Genomic DNA, 18,336 nt, shown 5'->3' with positions numbered 1-18,336 from the left:
ATTTATATTCATATTTCAACAACCGGCATTTAATGTTTTATTTCATTATTTTCAACATTTGGAAATTCGGTTTCATGCATATTTCACAGAAAATATTATATATTTACTATGGTAGTGGATTTGTGGGAATAACACTTATAATAAGCAGTTATATTAGATAAAAGTTATGAAATACACCACACAGAAACAGGCGGGTATGTACAGAGAAAGGTAGCAGTCAGCAGGACTCGATACTGCTTCTCGAGACGGTCAAGATTCCCAGGCAGCGCAGTCGCTTGAGTGGTCAGAATATACGGGAGGAGATTGAAATAGCTTGAATTCATGCTTGAGGCTCACTGACGTGCCCTGGCTGGGAAAGAAACATGGCTTGTGAACCAGGCTGTCCAGCTGATGTGGCATTTGTGGCCGAGTGGATAAGAGCGCTGCCTGGGAATCTTGATCATCTCAGTAGCAGTATATATATATATATATATATATATATATATATATATATATATATATATTATTATCACACTGGCCGATTCCTTCCCACCAAGGCAGGTGGCCCTGAAAAAGAAAAAACTTTCACCTCATCATTCACTCCATCACTGTCTTGCCAGAAGGGTGCTTTACACTACAGTTTTTAAACTGCAACATTAACACCCTTCCTTCCTTCAGTGCAGGCACGTACTTCCCATCTCCAGGACTCAAGTCCGGCCTGCCGGTTTCCTGAATCCCTCCCTTCATAAATGTTACTTTGCTCACACTCCAACAGCACGTCAAGTATTAAAAACCATTTGTCTCCATTCACCTTATCAAACACGCTCACGCATGCCTGCTGGAAGTCCAAGCCCCTCGCACACAAAAAAACCTCCTTTACCCCTCCTCCAACCTTTCCTAGGCCGACCCTCCCCACTCCCGCCTTCCTTCCACTACAGACTGATACACTCTTGAAGTCATTCTGTTTCGCTCCATTCTCTCTACATGTCCGAACCACCTCAACAACCCTTCCTCAGCCCTCTGGACAACAGTTTTGGTAATCCCGCACCTCCTCCTAACTTCCAAACTACGAATTCTCTGCATTATATTCACACCACACATTGCCCTCAGACATGACATCTCCACTGCCTCCAGCCTTCCTTCCTCCGCCTGCAAACATTCATCACCCATGCTTCACACCCATATAAGAGCGTTGGTAAAAACATATATATATATATATATATATATATATATATATATATATATATATATATATATATATATATATATATATATATATATATGTGTGTGTGTGTGTGTGTGTGTGTGTGTGTGTGTGTGTGTGTGTGTGTTGTGTGTGTGTGTGTGTGTGTGTTCATATCTCTAGTGAGGCTGATGCATGCAGGGGATGAGATGAAAAGCTGTAAGCCTTCTCCCTGAAAGCTGGCTGCCTTGGATCAAAGTCTAGCGCAAGCTGGACTTCAAGGTATTGGTCCAGTGTGGGTAGATTGGTAAAGCACTGCGTACCTTGTTCCAAGGTTCGTAGGTTCGAGTCTCCTTCAGCCAGAGATCAGTGTTTGTGTATATTTCGCCTGCTCTTGCGAATTCCTTGTATATATATATATATTTATATGCTTAACAATTCGCAAACAGGCGAAATTATTTACATTGTCTCTAGGTCCACAGTAGGACTCGAACCTGCAAACTCTGTATCAGAGTAACCAGTACTTTACCACGGAACTAGACCCAATATAAGTATGGGCGTCCAGCCAGAGTCAGACGATGTTTCTCCATACCCCCGGGCACCATACCCCCGGGCACCAAGCTCGTTTTGAAAGTTATTTCATCGAATACTGCCACATGCAGTGGACAACGAAAGAGATTTGAGACGGGGGAACATCGTCTGGCTCTGGCTGGACGCCCATACTTATCTTGGGTCTAGTTCCGTGGTAAAGTACTGGTTACTCTGATACAGAGTTTGCGTATACGTGTATATATATATATATATATATATATATATATATATATATATATATATATATATATATATATATATATATATATATATATATATATATATATATATATATATATATGTTTTCTTTTTCTGTCTCATAAACACGCTAGATAACAGGGATATCTTGCTACTCCTACTTACACTTTGGTCACACTTCACAGACACGCACATGCATATATATATACATACATCTAGGTTTTTCTCCTTTTTCTAAATAGCTCTTGTTCTTCTTTATTTCTTCTATTGTCCATGGGGAAGTGGAAAAGAATCTTTCCTTCGTAAGCCATGCGTGTCGTATGAGGCGACTAAAATGCCGGGAGCAATGGGCTAGTAACCCCTTCTCCTGTAGACATTTACTAAAAAAGAGAAGAAGAAAAACTTTATAAAACTGGGATGCTTAAATGTGCGTGGATGTAGTACGGATGACAAGAAACAGATGAATGCTGATGTTATGAATGAAAAGAAGTTGGATGTCCTGGCCCTAAGCGAAACAAAGCTGAAGGGGGTAGGGGAGTTTCAGTGGGGGGAAATAAATGGGATTAAATCTGGAGTATCTGAGAGAGTTAGAGCAAAGGAAGGGGTAGCAGTAATGTTGAATGATCAGTTATGGAAGGAGAAAAGAGAATATGAATGTGTAAATTCAAGAATTATGTGGATTAAAGTAAAGGTTGGATGCGAGAAGTGGGTCATAATAAGCGTGTATGCACCTGGAGAAGAGAGGAATGCAGAGGAGAGAGAGAGATTTTGGGAGATGTTAAGTGAATGTATAGGAGCCTTTGAACCAAGTGAGAGAGTAATTGTGGTAGGGGACCTGAATGCTAAAGTAGGAGAAACTTTTAGAGAGGGTGTGGTAGGTAAGTTTGGGGTGCCAGGTGTAAATGATAATGGGAGCCCTTTGATTGAACTTTGTATAGAAAGGGGTTTAGTTATAGGTAATACATATTTTAAGAAAAAGAGGATAAATAAGTATACAAGATATGATGTAGGACGAAATGACAGTAGTTTGTTGGATTATGTATTGGTAGATAAAAGACTGTTGAGTAGACTTCAGGATGTACATGTTTATAGAGGGGCCACAGATATATCAGATCACTTTCTAGTTGTAGCTACACTGAGAGTAAAAGGTAGATGGGATACAAGGAGAATAGAAGTATCAGGGAAGAGAGAGGTGAAGGTTTATAAACTAAAAGAGGAGGCAGTTAGGGTAAGATATAAACAGCTATTGGAGGATAGATGGGATAATGAGAGCATAGGCAATGGGGTCGAAGAGGTATGGGGTAGGTTTAAAAATGTAGTGTTAGAGTGTTCAGCAGAAGTTTGTGGTTACAGGAAAGTGGGTGTGGGAGGGAAGAGGAGCGATTGGTGGAATGATGATGTAAAGAGAATAGTAAGGGAGAAAAAGTTAGCATATGGGAAGTTTTTACAAAGTAGAAGTGATGCAAGGAGGGAAGAGTATATGGAGAAAAAGAGAGAGGTTAAGAGAGTGGTGAAGCAATGTAAAAAGAGAGCAAATGAGAGAGTGGGTGAGATGTTATCAACAAATTTTGTTGAAAATAAGAAAAAGTTTTGGAGTGAGATTAACTAGTTAAGAAAGCCTAGAGAACAAATGGATTTGTCAGTTAAAAATAGGAGAGGAGAGTTATTAAATGGAGAGTTAGAGGTATTGGGAAGATGGAGGGAATATTTTGAGGAATTGTTAAATGTTGATGAAGATAGGGAAGCTGTGATTTCGTGTATAGGACAAGGAGGAATAACATCTTGTAGGAGTGAGGAAGAGCCAGTTGTGAGTGTGGGGGAAGTTCGTGAGGCAGTAGGTAAAATGAAAGGGGGTAAGGCAGCCGGGATTGATGGGATAAAGATAGAAATGTTAAAAGCAGGTGGGGATATAGTTTTGGAGTGGTTGGTGCAATTATTTAATAAATGTATGGAAGAGGGTAAGGTACCTAGGGATTGGCAGAGAGCATGCATAGTTCCTTTGTATAAAGGCAAAGGGGATAATAGAGAGTGCAAAAATTATAGGGGGATAAGTCTGCTGAGTATACCTGGTAAAGTGTATGGTAGAGTTATTATTGAAAAAATTAAGAGTAAGACGGAGAATAGGATAGCAGATGAACAAGGAGGCTTTAGGAAAGGTAGGGGGTGTGTGGACCAGGTGTTTACAGTGAAACATATAAGTGAACAGTATTTAGATAAGGCTAAAGAGGTCTTTGTGGCATTTATGGATTTGGAAAAGGCGTATGACAGGGTGGATAGGGGGGCAATGTGGCAGATGTTGCAAGTGTATGGTGTAGGAGGTAGGTTACTGAAAGCAGTGAAGAGTTTTTACGAGGATAGTGAGGCTCAAGTTAGAGTATGTAGGAAAGAGGGAATTTTTTTCCCAGTAAAAGTAGGCCTTAGACAAGGATGTGTGATGTCACCGTGGTTGTTTAATATATTTATAGATGGGGTTGTAAGAGAAGTAAATGCGAGGGTCTTGGCAAGAGGCGTGGAGTTAAAAGATAAAGAATCACACACAAAGTGGGAGTTGTCACAGCTGCTCTTTGCTAATGACACTGTGCTCTTGGGAGATTCTGAAGAGAAGTTGCAGAGATTGGTGGATGAATTTGGTAGGGTGTGCAAAAGAAGAAAATTAAAGGTGAATACAGGAAAGAGTAAGGTTATGAGGATAACAAAAAGATTAGGTGATGAAAGATTGAATATCAGATTGGAGGGAGAGAGTATGGAGGAGGTTAATGTATTCAGATATTTGGGAGTGGATGTGTCAGCGGATGGGTCTATGAAAGATGAGGTGAATCATAGAATTGATGAGGGGAAATGAGTGGTGCACTTAGGAGTCTGTGGAGACAAAGAACTTTGTCCGTGGAGGCAAAGAGGGGAATGTATGAGAGTATAGTTTTACCAACGCTCTTATATGGGTGTGAGGCATGGGTGATGAATGTTGCAGCGAGGAGAAGGCTGGAGGGAGTGGAGATGTCATGTCTGAGGGCAATGTGTGGTGTGAATATAATGCAGAGAATTCGTAGTTTGGAAGTTAGGAGGAGGTGCGGGATTACCAAAACTGTTGTCCAGAGGGCTGAGGAAGGGTTGTTGAGGTGGTTCGGACATGTAGAGAGAATGGAGCGAAACAGAATGACTTCAAGAGTATATCAGTCTTTAGTGGAAGGAAGGCGGGGTAGGGGTCGGCCTAGGAAAGATTGGAGAGAGGGGGTAAAGGAGGTTTTGTGTTCGAGGGGCTTGGACTTCCAGCAGGCATGCGTGAGCGTGTTTGATAGGAGTGAATGGAGACAAATGGTTTTTAATACTTGACGTGCTGTTGGAGTGTGAGCAAAGTAACATTTATGAAGGGGTTCAGGGAAACCGGCAGGCCGGACTTGAGTCCTGGAGATGGGAAGTACAGTGCCTGCACTCTGAAGGAGGGGTGTTAATGTTGCAGTTTAAAAACTGTAGCGTAAAGCATCATTCTGGCAAGACAGTGATGGAGTGAATGATGGTGAAAGTTTTTCTTTTTCGGGCCACCCTGCCTTGGTGGGAATCGGCCAGTGTGATAATAAAAATAATATATGTATATATATATATATATATATATATATATATATATATATATATATATATATATATATATATATATATATATTATCACACTGGCCGATTCCCACCAAGGCAGGGTGGCCCGAAAAAGAAAAACTTTCACCATCATTCACTCCATCACTGTCTTGCCAGAAGGGTGCTTTACACTACAGTTTTTAAACTGCAACATTAACACACGTCCTTCAGAGTGCAGGCACTGTACTTCCCATCTCCAGGACTCAAGTCCGGCCTGCCGGTTTCCCTGAATCCCTTCATAAATGTTACTTTGCTCACACTCCAACAGCACGTCAAGTATTAAAAACCATTTGTCTCCATTCACTCCTATCAAATTCGCTCACGCATGCCTGCTGGAAGTCCAAGCCCCTCGAACACATATATAATTATTGGATCAATAAATGATCTAAACTCAAAATATTAATAAAAATAAATTAGAAAGACTTTCAGAATTGCATACAAATCAGAATGTGTATACTTCTCTGACACAACACTGTATATATCTAATGTTTATATTTCTCTTGTTGTGTGTGACCCCTTGGGTAGTCGATATGGCTTAAGCTCAGCTAGTCAACCAACTAACCCAAGAAGACGGTTAAATAAACCCGAACGGTATATATCTCTTAGTGTATATATCCTTCGGGAGTTTACTTCCCTATTTGAGAGACAAATATATCCTTGACTGGTGGTCAGGAGGCGACAAGTATCCTTAATGATCCTCGTGTAGTTGATAAGCTTCAAGTCAGATTAATTTGGTGCTAAATATTTATTATATCAACAACTCGTCCAAAAACCAAACTTATACAAATACATTATACACTAGAAATAAAGAACCATCTTCTCTAAATTAGTATGTATGATTCTAATGTGTTCTTTGTATGTGATGAATGGTTATGAAAACCGACAAGGTGTTCTTTGTATAGTGGATTTAAGTTATCATGAATCATGTTTCAATCCATCAGTGAATAGAACTTATTATTTTGTTCTTGTTACCGAACCCTTGACTGGTCCGAACCCTCGACTGGTCCGAACCCTCGACTGGTCCGAACCCTTGACTGGTCCGAACCCTCGACTGGTCCGAACCCTTGACTGGTCCGAACCCTCGACTGGTCCGAACCCTTGACTGGTCCGAACCCTTGACTGGTAAACACAACTGTGCACTGTCTGTCTCCTGACATACACTGCATCTGCCGGCACTGTCTTATTTTCGTTTTGCAGTATTCAGTTCTGTTAATATTTTAAGGACAGATTTCCTTGTACTAGATCACTTAAAATGTTATATTTACTCTGTGTCAGAAGTTATAACGGGCGATGACCGTTAAGTGTTAATTACCACACAGCTAAATACTCCCTCGTGATATATATGGAACGTAGACTGGGGAACATGCACGTAATAGTGAATGGATTGTTCAATGATGTAGACTAAGAATATCAGTCCTACAACCATGGAACAAGGTACATTAGTTTATCACTGCAGTGTGATGCTATACGGTACCTAACTCGGTTATTTACATACTGCGTTCACTGGCTTGATCTGGATGACCCTTAACGTGTGGCATTGTCCTGTGGCCTGACTGTCTCTCCATGCCACCTGTGGTGGCATTGTCCTGTGGCCTGACTGTCTCTCCATGCCACCTGCGGTGGCATTGTCCTGTGGCCTGACTGTCTCTCCATGCCACCTGTGGTGGCATTGTCCTGTGGCCTGACTGTCTCTCCATGCCACCTGTGGTGGCATTGTCCTGTGGCCTGACTGTCTCTCCATGCCACCTGCGGTGGCATTGTCCTGTGGCCTGACTGTCTCTCCATGCCACCTGTGGTGGCATTGTCCTGTGGCCTGACTGTCTCTCCATGCCACCTGCGGTGGCATTGTCCTGTGGCCTGACTGTCTCTCCATGCCACCTGTGGTGGCATTGTCCTGTGGCCTGACTGTCTCTCCATGCCACCTGCGGTGGCATTGTCCTGTGGCCTGACTGTCTCTCCATGCCACCTGTGGTGGCATTGTCCTGTGGCCTGACTGTCTCTCCATGCCACCTGTGGTGGCATTGTCCTGTGGCCTGACTGTCTCCATGCCACCTGCGGTGGCATTGTCCTGTGGCCTGACTGTCTCTCCATGCCACCTGCGGTCTATATATACCTGGAGTTTACCTGGAGAGAGTTTCGGGGGTCAACGCCCCCGCGGCCCGGTCTGTGACCAGGCCTCCTGGTGGATCAGCGCCTGATCAACCAGGCTGTTGCTGCTGGCTGCACGCAAACCAACGTACGAGCCACAGCCCGGCTGATCAGGAACTGACTTTAGGTGCTTGTCCAGTGCCAGCTTGAAGACTGCCAGGGGTCTGTTGGTAATCCCCCTTATGTGTGCTGGGAGGCAGTTGAACAGTCTCGGGCCCCTGACACTTATTGTATGGTCTCTTAACGTGCTAGTGACACCCCTGCTTTTCATTGGGGGGATGGTGGATCGTCTGCCAAGTCTTTTGCTTTCGTAGTGAGTGATTTTCGTGTGCAAGTTCGGTACTAGTCCCTCTAGGATTTTCCAGGTGTATATAATCATGTATCTCTCCCTCCTGCGTTCCAGGGAATACAGGTTTAGAAACCTCAAGCGCTCCCAGTAATTGAGGTGTTTTATCTCCGTTATGCGCGCCGTGAAAGTTCTCTGTACATTTTCTAGGTCGGCAATTTCACCTGCCTTGAAAGGTGCTGTTAGAGTGCAGCAATATTCCAGCCTAGATAGAACAAGTGACCTGAAGAGTGTCATCATGGCCTTGGCCTCCCTAGTTTTGAAGGTTCTCATTATCCATCCTGTCATTTTTCTAGCAGATGCGATTGATACAATGTTATGGTCCTTGAAGGTGAGATCCTCCTACATAATCACTCCCAGGTCTTTGACGTTGGTGTTTCGCTCTATTTTGTGGCCAGAATTTGTTTTGTACTCTGATGAAGATTTAATTTCCTCATGTTTACCATATCTTAGTAATTGAAATTTCTCATCGTTGAACTTCATATTGTTTTCTGCAGCCCACTGAAAGATTTGGTTGATGTCCGCCTGGAGCCTTGCAGTGTCTGCAATGGAAGACACTGTCATGCAGATTCGGGTGTCATCTGCAAAGGAAGACACGGTGCTGTGGCTGACATCCTTGTCTATGTCGGATATGAGGATGAGGAACAAGATGGGAGCTAGTACTGTGCCTTGTGGAACAGAGCTTTTCACCGTAGCTGCTTCGGACTTTACTCTGTTGACGACTACTCTCTGTGTTCTGTTAGTGAGGAAATTATAGATCCATCGACCGACTTTTCCTGTTATTCCTTTAGCGCGCATTTTGTGCGCTATTACGCCATGGTCACACTTGTCGAAGGCTTTTGCAAAGTCTGTATATATTACATCTGCATTCTTTTTGTCTTCTAGTGCATTTAGGACCTTGTCGTAGTGATCCAGTAGTTGAGACAGACAGGAGCGACCTGTTCTAAACCCATGTTGCCCTGGGTTGTGTAACTGATGGGTTTCTAGATGGGTGGTGATCTTGCTTCTTAGGACCCTTTCAAAGATTTTTATGATATGGGATGTTAGTGCTATTGGTCTGTAGTTCTTTGCTGTTGCTTTACTGCCCCCTTTGTGGAGTGGGGCTATGTCTGTTGTTTTTAGTAACTGAGGGACGACCCCCGTGTCCATGCTCCCTCTCCATAGGATGGAAAAGGCTCGTGATAGGGGCTTCTTGCAGTTCTTGATGAACACAGAGTTCCTTGAGTCTGGCCCTGGGGCAGAGTGCATGGGCATGTCATTTATCGCCTGTTCGAAGTCATTTGGCGTCAGGATAACATCGGATAGGCTTGTGTTAATCAAATTTTGTGGCTCTCTCATAAAAAATTCATTTTGATCTTCGACTCTCAGTCTGGTTAGCGGCTTGCTAAAAACTGAGTCATATTGGGACTTGAGTAGCTCACTCATTTCCTTGTTGTCATCTGTGTAGGACCCATCTTGTTTAAGTAGGGGCCCAATACTGGACGTTGTTCTCGATTTTGATTTGGCATAGGAGAAGAAATACTTTGGGTTTCTTTCGATTTCATTTATGGCTTTTAGTTCTTCCCGCGATTCCTGACTCCTAAAGGATTCTTTTAGCTTAAGTTCGATGCTTGCTATTTCTCTGACCAGTGTCTCCCTACGCATTTCAGATATATTGACCTCTTTTAGCCGCTCTGTTATTCTTTTCCGTCGCCTGTAAAGGGAGCGCCTGTCTCTTTCTATTTTACATCTACTCCTCCTTTTTCTTAGAGGAATAAGCCTTGTGCATACATCGAGTGCCACCGAGTTAATCTGTTCTAGGCATAAGTTTGGGTCTGTGTTGCTTAGTATATCTTCCCAGCTTATATCGGTTAGGACTTGGTTTACTTGGTCCCACTTTATGTTTTTGTTATTGAAGTTGAATTTGGTGAATGCTCCCTCGTGACTCGTCTCATTTTGTCGGTCTGGGGCTCCACGCATACATGTCTGAACCTCAATTATGTTGTGATCTGAGTATATTGTTTTTGATATGGTGACATTTCTTATCAGATCATCATTGTTAGTGAAGATGAGGTCTAGTGTATTCTCCAGTCTAGTAGGCTCTATTATTTGCTGGTTTAAATTGAATTTTGTGCAGAGATTTAAAAGCTCGTGTGAGTGTGAGTTTTCATCAGAGCTGCCTCCTGGTGTTATTACTGCAACAATATTATTTGCTATATTCCTCCATTTTAGGTGCCTTAAGTTGAAATCCCCCAGGAGCAAGATGTTGGGTGCAGGAGCTGGAAGATTTTACAGACAGTGGTCAATTTTTAACAGCTGTTCCTGGAATTGCTGGGATGTTGCATCCGGAGGCTTGTAGACTACCACAATGACTAGGTTTTGGTTCTCGACCTTTACTGCTAAAACTTCCACTACGTCATTTGAGGCATTAAGCAGTTCTGTGCAAACAAGTGACTCTGCAATGTACAGGCCAACCCCCCCCCTTTTGCCTGTTCACTCTGTCACATCTGTATAGGTTGTAACCTGGGATCCATATTTCGTTGTCCAAGTGATCCTTTATGTGGGTCTCAGTGAAAGCCGCGAACATTGCCTTTGCCTCTGCAAGCAGTCCACGGATGAAAGGTATTTTGTTGTTTGTTGCTGGCTTTAGACCCTGTATATTTGCAAAGAAGAATGTTATCGGACTGGTGGTATTGTTGGTACTGGGGGGGGATTTTTTTTCCGGCATTAGTATCTGTATCTGTTGGTTTGGAGTGGAGGCCATCGACTGTGGTTCCACTCCAGGAATGACTGGATTTGGTGTACGATTTCTGCCATTTCCTGCCAGTTTTTTTTCCTTCCTGGCACTAAAAAACCTCTCCCTCTTGAGTGGCTGTGGCTACCCAGGTTTTCCCATGGCCTGGATGTTTTGTATCTTTTTGTCCCCTTTAGATGGTATGCCTGGCAATTTAAGTTATAGCACAGTCTTTCCTGTACTGAAGAGGTACACATTTCAGGGTGAAAAAGCTTACAGGAAGGGAGTTTGCATTTTCCTGTTGTCATATGGGCATGGCATTTTCTAGGGTGGTCATAGTTGCATGTCCCATCTGTTTTTCCAGATTTCCCATGCCAGCAGATACCAAGTGCATAGTATGTGCACAGGCTTGGTTTCCGTTTGCCTTGGGTTTCTGTGACTGTATTCCCTGTTGGTGCATGTTTCCCTGTCTTACTCCTATCCTCCCTAGCACCAACAATGGAGCTCCCACCAGTTGTTTTTGGTAATTTATCCTCACTATTGCTATTGGAGTCCTCTTGTTTGCTATTTCCTGCGGTATTTCTAGTTTGCAATATTGGTTTTATCTTATCTTTGACTACACTTGTTTCCCTACTATTTTTTTGCAGAACTAGCTAAACTATTTATAGCTAAACCATATGGCATTGATTGTTATAATCGGTTTGGATTAAATATAAATTTATCCGTTGACAGTAAAATGTATTTCACGTGTATATAGAAGACTTCACTTCTGCAACCATTATATCAACGAACTGTAATAGATTTCACGACAACGTTTGCTTCTCGGCTGCCATTGGCAACTCACTGTGGGATATCAAGATTTGTTTACAATGGTGTTATTACGATTTCGTGAGTGAAGAGTTTGTTGTGTGTGTTTAGCTGCCAAACAGCGGGCCTCAGCAACTGACGTAGCCGGACCTGGCTGCCTACTATCCGGCTTAACTCTGACCCAACCCACCTGACCTGACTTAAGGTTCTCAAGACGTTTTGGGATTCCATATTGCTTCGTTTTATAAAAGCCTAATTAATTTTCAATTCAGAAATATCGTATTGACTTGTGAGTATTTTAATTTCATTTCTGTTCTTACACAAAACAAATGAAATTTCAGAACTTAATTTTTTTCAGGTTAGGACGAAAATATATTAGGCAAGATTAAAGTCAATAGTGACATGCTCCTCAAACAAATAGATAAGTTAAAACCCAATAAGTCACCAGGCCCTGACCAGGCTTATGAAGGAATGTAAGGAAGAACCATTAGCTATTATCCATTTATCGTATCAGGTAAGTGGACAATGGCAAATGTCATTCCTATTTTCTAATCAGGAGATAGGGCATTAGCTTCAAACTACAGACCAGTCATCCTAACTTCAGTTCATAGAAAAGCTGATGGATGCAGACGAAATTCGAAACCACCCTCAAAAATATAATTTAAATGAATTTCATCACGGCTCTGTGAAGGGTCGTCCGTAACTCACAAATTTACTAAAGTTTCATACTAAGGTATTTGATGTTGAAGATGAAGATTCAGAATACTATATAGTGTATATGGATTTCAGTAAGGCCTTTGATAGGCTACCACACAGGACCGTTGAAGAAAGTAGCAGCACACGGAGTAAAGGAAATTATCTGCTGGATCGGGGCAGTAATCTGGAACCAAGACAACAGTGCATAAGTGTTCGCTATAAAGCTAACAGAATTCTTGACTTCTTATCAAGACGTATAAATAGCAAAAATCTTCAGGTTATACTTCAGCATGATGTGTCACTAGTAAGGTCTTATTTAGATTATGCTGCTCAGATCTTGCCCCATAGTACAGAATGGACATAAATGCGCTGGAAAGCATACAGAGAAGGATGGCTAAGCTGATTTCCTGCATCAGAGATGTATCTTGCAAAAAAGCTGAAGGCGTTGAATTTTCACTCGCTGAAAAAAAAAACGTAGAATTATGGGGATAAATAGAAGGAATATAAATACCTAACCATGAGAAGAAGTGGCAGCAATGGAGAAACTTAGATGTGAAAAGGACATAGGGATGTAATGGTTTAGCAAAGAATTGTAGATGTGTGGAACTTTCCATAATGGAAGTAGAAGGTGTACCCACTTTTTCTTTGGCAAATCTTTCATGACCTACACACACTATATAGTACCCGTGGCTGGTATATTTTATATTATTCCATTCCTCGTTATCTTCTATTTTGCTTTCTGATAGAGAAGTCTGGCTGCTAGAATGACTATCCCAACTATCAGTGGGTGGAGGATCGATCCTTCACCAATTCTTTTGTTGTTGGTCCCACACAGATTCAACACTTCACATTTGTTTTCTCATTCTTACCTTACGTCTTTCTTCTTTGTCCCGTCTTTTTCATTTTCCATTTCATCTCATAATGTTCCTCGCTCGTGTATTTATGCCAAAAATATTTACAAGGATTTTTATTCTTATTTTGTTTTTACACCAAGTATGCTAAATTCTTTATCACATATTTAAGTTTTCTCTCAGTATATAACAGTTGTGACTTTCCTTGAATCTATATCTTAGAGATTAAAGGTACCGGGCAGCTTTAATGACTTTATAGTAGTCGATTGGCTTTAAACTCCATTAACCCACCATTGCTCAGAGATTTCTAGACATAAATAATTTCATCCATGCAGATAAGTAAGATTTATTTCGTTGCAATACATACATCGAGTGCTGGTGATCCCTCAGTCATATATGCTGAGAAAAAGCTTCCTGGCTGAGGCTATTTCATTGTATTTCTGCATGTGATGAACAGTATTTTCAGGTCTTTCAATAAGTGATTACAATGCTATTTTTCCCCAAGGTCCAATGGCTACAGCTTCTGTAATAAGGACTCCCATGCTGAATTGTCCCACTTTGACCTTCGATCCTACCAGTTCAGCTTTCACAACAAAGATTCTCACGGGGACTTTGGTCTACATTCTAACTACCCAAGCTTCTCTTCTCACCGGGATGCCCAGGTACATCAGTGGTGGTTGTCAGAGAGATGTCACCTGCGTTACTTCACTTCCTCTCAGCATGCTAAACTCACGGACTCTCCACGGTGAACACTTCTTTATCTTCCCTTTTCTCCTATCAAACCTGATTATCTTTCATTTCTCAGGTGCTGTATGAACCATACGGGTTTAGCAGTTTATATAATAATCCTATTACTACTACAATTACTATTACTACTACTACTACCATTACTACTACTACTACTGTTACTACTACCACCACTACTACTACTACTACTACTGCTGTATAGCCCTTGTGGCTTAGCGCTTCTTTTTGATTATAATAATAAATACTACTACTACTACTACTACTGCTGCTTCTACTACTATTATACTACTACTACTAATACTATTACTAATATTATTGTTACCACTACTAATATTAATAATAATTATTATTATTCTCCATGGGGAAGTGGAACAGAATTCTTCCTCCGTAAGCCATGCGTGTCGTAAGAGGCGACTAAAATGCCGGGAGCAAGGGGCTAGTAACCCCTTCTCCCGTATACATGACTAAATTTAAAAAGAGAAACTTTCGTTTTTCTATTTAGGTCACCCTGCCTCGGTGGGATACTGCCAGGTTGTTGAAAAAATATTCTTAATTATTATTATTAGTAGTAGTAGTAGTTGTAGTAGTAATAGTAATATTCGTAGTAGTTGTAGTTGCAGTAGTAGCAGAATATACCTTCCCAGAAGCCATGTTGGTTGTCATGTCTGAACTTGTTCCTTGCTAGGTGCTCCACCACTCTTCTCTTGATAATCTTGTCCATAATTTTACATACTGTGTGTGTGTGTTAGTGTGTACTTACATATTTGTGGTTGCAGGGGTCGATTTATAGCTCCTGGCCTCGCCTCTCCATTGGTCACTACTAGGTCCACTCTTACCCTGCTCCGTGAGCTTCATTATATCTCTTCTTAAAGCTATGTATGAATCCTGCCTCTACTACATAACTCTCCAGACTATTCCACTTCTTGACAACTCTATAACTGAAGAAATACTTCATAACATCCCTGTGACTCATCTGAGTCTACAACTTCCAATTGTGACTCCTTGTTGCTGTGACCCATCTCTGAAATATTTTGGCCCTATCCACCTTGTAAGTTCCTCTCAGTATTTTGTATGTCGTTATCATGTCCTCTTTATCTCTCCTGTCTTCCAGTGTCGTCAGGTCGATTTCCCTTAACCTCTCCGGGACTAGTCTTGTTGCAAACATTTGCACTTTCTCTAATTTCTAGAGGTGCTTGACCAGGTGTGGGATTCGAACTGGTGCAGAATACTTGTGTACTCACGTAGTTGTGGTTGCAGGGGTGTATGTGTGTGTGGTTATGTACTCACCTATTTATGATTACAGGGGTCGATTCATAGCTCCTTGCCCCGCCACTTCACTGGTCGCTACTAAGTCACTCTCCCTGAACCATGAGCTTTATCATACCTCTTCTTAAAGCTATGTATGGATCCTGCCTCCATCACCTCCCTTTCCAGATTATTCCACTTCCTGACAAAACTATGGCTGAAGAAATACTTCTTAACATCCCTGTGACTCATGTGAGTCTTCAATTTCCAATTGTAACCCCTTGTTGGTGTGTCCCATCTCTGGAATATCCTGTCTCTGTCCACCTTGTCGAGTCCTCTCAGTATTTTATATGTTATCATGTCCCCCCTGTTTCTCCTGTCCTCAAGTGACGTCAGGTCGATTTCCCTTAACCTCTCCTCATAGGACATACCCCTTAGCTCCGGGACTAGTCACGTTGCAAACCTTTGCACTTTCCCTAATTTCCTTTCATGTTTGGCTAGATGTGAGTTTCAAACTGCTACTGCATACTCCAGTATGGGCCTAGCGTACACGGTGTACAGAGTCTTGAACGATTCCTTACTGAGATGTCGGAAAGCTGTTTTTAGGTTTGCCAGGCGCCCAAATGCTGCAGCAGTTATTTAGTTGATGTGCGCCTCAGGAGATGTGCTCGGTATTATTCTCGCTCCAAGATCCTTATCCTTGAGTGCCCCCCCTATACTGTACTCAGTCTGAGGTCTTCTTTACCGTTCCCCAATCTTTATGACTTTGCACATGGTGGGGCTGAACTCCAGGATCCAGTTTCTGGACCAGGTCTGCAGCCTGTCCAGATCCCTTCATAGTCCTGCCTGGTTCTTCTCTGATTGAATTCTTCTCATCAACTTCACATCTGCAAACAGGGACACTTCTGTGTCTATTCCTCCCGTCATGTAGTTCACGAATACCAGAAACAGAACCGGTCCTAGGCCTGACCCCTGTGGAACCCCGCTCGTCGCAGGCGCCCACTCTGACACCTCGTCACGTACCATGACTCGCTGATGTCTTCCCGACAGGTATTCCCTGATCCCTGTTATGCCTGCCTGGCCCAACTTATGCACTAATCTCTTGTGTGGAACTGTTTCAGAAGCCTTCTTATAATCCAAGAAAATGCAATGTACCCACCCCACTCTTTCTTATCTTACTGATGTCACCCTGTCATAGAACTCCAGTAGATTTGTGGCACAGGATTTCCCTTCCCTGAAACAGTGTTGGCTGTCGTTGATAAGCTCATTCCTTTTTAGGTGTTCCACCACTCTTCTCCTGATAATCTTCTCCATGACTCTGCATACTATATATGTCAGTGACACTGATCTGTAATTTAATGCTTCATGTCTGTCTCCTTTTTTAAAAATTATGACTACATTTGCTGTCTTCCATACCTCCGGTAGTCGCCCTGTGTCGATAGATGTGTTGAATATTGTTGTTAGGGGTACACGTAGTGCCTCTACTCCCTCTCTCAGGACCCATGGAGAGATGTTATCCGGCCACATCGCCTTTGAGGTATCTAGCTCACTCAGCAGCCTCTTCACTTCTTCCTCGGTTGTATGTATTGTGCCCAACACTTGTTGGTGTACCCCACCTCTCCCTCTTTCTGGAGTCCCTTCTGTCTCCTCTGTGAACACTTATTTGAATCTCATGTTAAGTTCCTCACATAATTCGTGGTCGCGTCTTGTGATCTCTCCTTCTTCCTTTCTTAGCCTGATTACTTGATCCTTGACTGTTGTTTTCCTCCAGATGTGGCTGTACAACAGCTTTGGGTCAGAGATGGCTTTTGCTGCTATGTCATTTTCATATTCTTGTTGATCCTCCCTTCTTACCTGTGCATATTCATTTCTGGCTCTACGACTCCTCTCCTTGTTCTCCTGGCTCCTTTGCCTTCTATACATCTTCTACTCTCTGGCACACTTAGTTTTGGCCTCTCTATATATTTGGGTAAACCAACGGCTCATCCTGGCTTTCTCATTATTTCTGTTTCCCTTGGGTACAAACCTCTCCTTAGCTTCCTTGCATATTGTTGTCACATATCCCATCATCTCGTTTACTTACTACCCTGCCAGTTCTCTGTCCCACTGAACCCCATGTAGGAAATTCCTCATGCCTGTGTAGTCCCCTCTCTTGTAGTTTGGCTTCACTTGTCCTGCCCTTCCTGTTTCCCCTCTCCACTTGTAACTATACTATGTATTCGAAGCTCAGAACCACATGGTCACTGGCCCCTAGGGAGCTCTTATGTGTGATATCCCCAATGTCTGCCCTACTCAAGGAGAATACTAGGTCTCACAGCACTGGTTTCAAGTTGGAAAAATTCAGATTCAGGAAGGATATAGGAAAGCACTGGTTTGGTAATAGAGTTGTGGATGAGTGGAACAAACTCCCGAGTACAGTTATTGAGGCTAAAACGTTGTGTAGTTTTTAAAATAGGTTAGATAAATACATGAGTGGGTGTGGGTGGGTGTGAGTTGGACCTGACTAGCTTGTGCTGCTGGGTCTGGTGCCGTTCTCCTTCCTTGAGTGGAGGTGGCCAGACTGGGTGGGTCATTGGGCTAATCTGGGGGGGATTTCATTGGGCTAATCCAGAGGGGGGGTCATTGGGCTAATCGGGGGGGGGGGACATGGACCTGCTCCACATGGGTCAGTAGACCTGTTGCAGTGTTCCTTCTTATGTACTTTTGTTTTCCAGTACCACCTCCATCATCTTAGCTCTCCACGTTTCTGTGCCCCCATGTGGCTCCAGGTTTTCCCAGCCAATTTCCTTGTGGTTTATGTCACCCATGATCAGTAGCTTTGCCCTGCTCGCATGAGCCCTTCTTGCCACCTCAGCTAGTGTGTCAACCATCACTCTATTTACTCTCATCATACTCCTGCCTTGGCCTCCTACTGTTCTGTGGTGGGTTATACATCACTGCAATTACCACCTTGGGACCTCTAGACTGAAGTGGTCCTATTATGTAGTCTCTTGCTTCTCCTCTGTCTCCTCTCTCCAGCTCATCAAAATCCTGTTGGAAAGATGGCATCTGTTATCATTCCTGTGAGCCTGGTTTCTGTGACAGCTATGATGTCTGGTGATGCCTCTTTGACTCTTTCATGCCATTCCTCCCATTTATTTGTTATTCCATCAGTGTTGGTGCACCATACCTTCAGTTTCCTCTCCAACACTGTGTTCTGGGGGGT

General features: G+C 42.6%; 1 protein-coding gene across 1 annotated transcript in view; it reads left to right on the top strand.

Moving 5' to 3' along the window:
- Positions 1 to 18,336, top strand: part of LOC128684411 (monocarboxylate transporter 9) — a 78,527-nt gene that overhangs the window by 35,602 nt on the left and 24,589 nt on the right. The window contains exon 7 of the mRNA XM_070089745.1: positions 13,645 to 13,801. Coding sequence (XP_069945846.1) covers positions 13,645 to 13,801 — 157 coding nt within the window. The remainder of the gene's footprint in view (positions 1 to 13,644; positions 13,802 to 18,336) is intronic.

Source organism: Cherax quadricarinatus, chromosome 2 (genome assembly GCF_038502225.1).
Source record: "Cherax quadricarinatus isolate ZL_2023a chromosome 2, ASM3850222v1, whole genome shotgun sequence".
In the NCBI taxonomy this organism is placed as follows: Eukaryota; Metazoa; Arthropoda; class Malacostraca; order Decapoda; family Parastacidae; genus Cherax; species Cherax quadricarinatus.
This window is presented reverse-complemented; position numbering and strand designations above follow the sequence as displayed.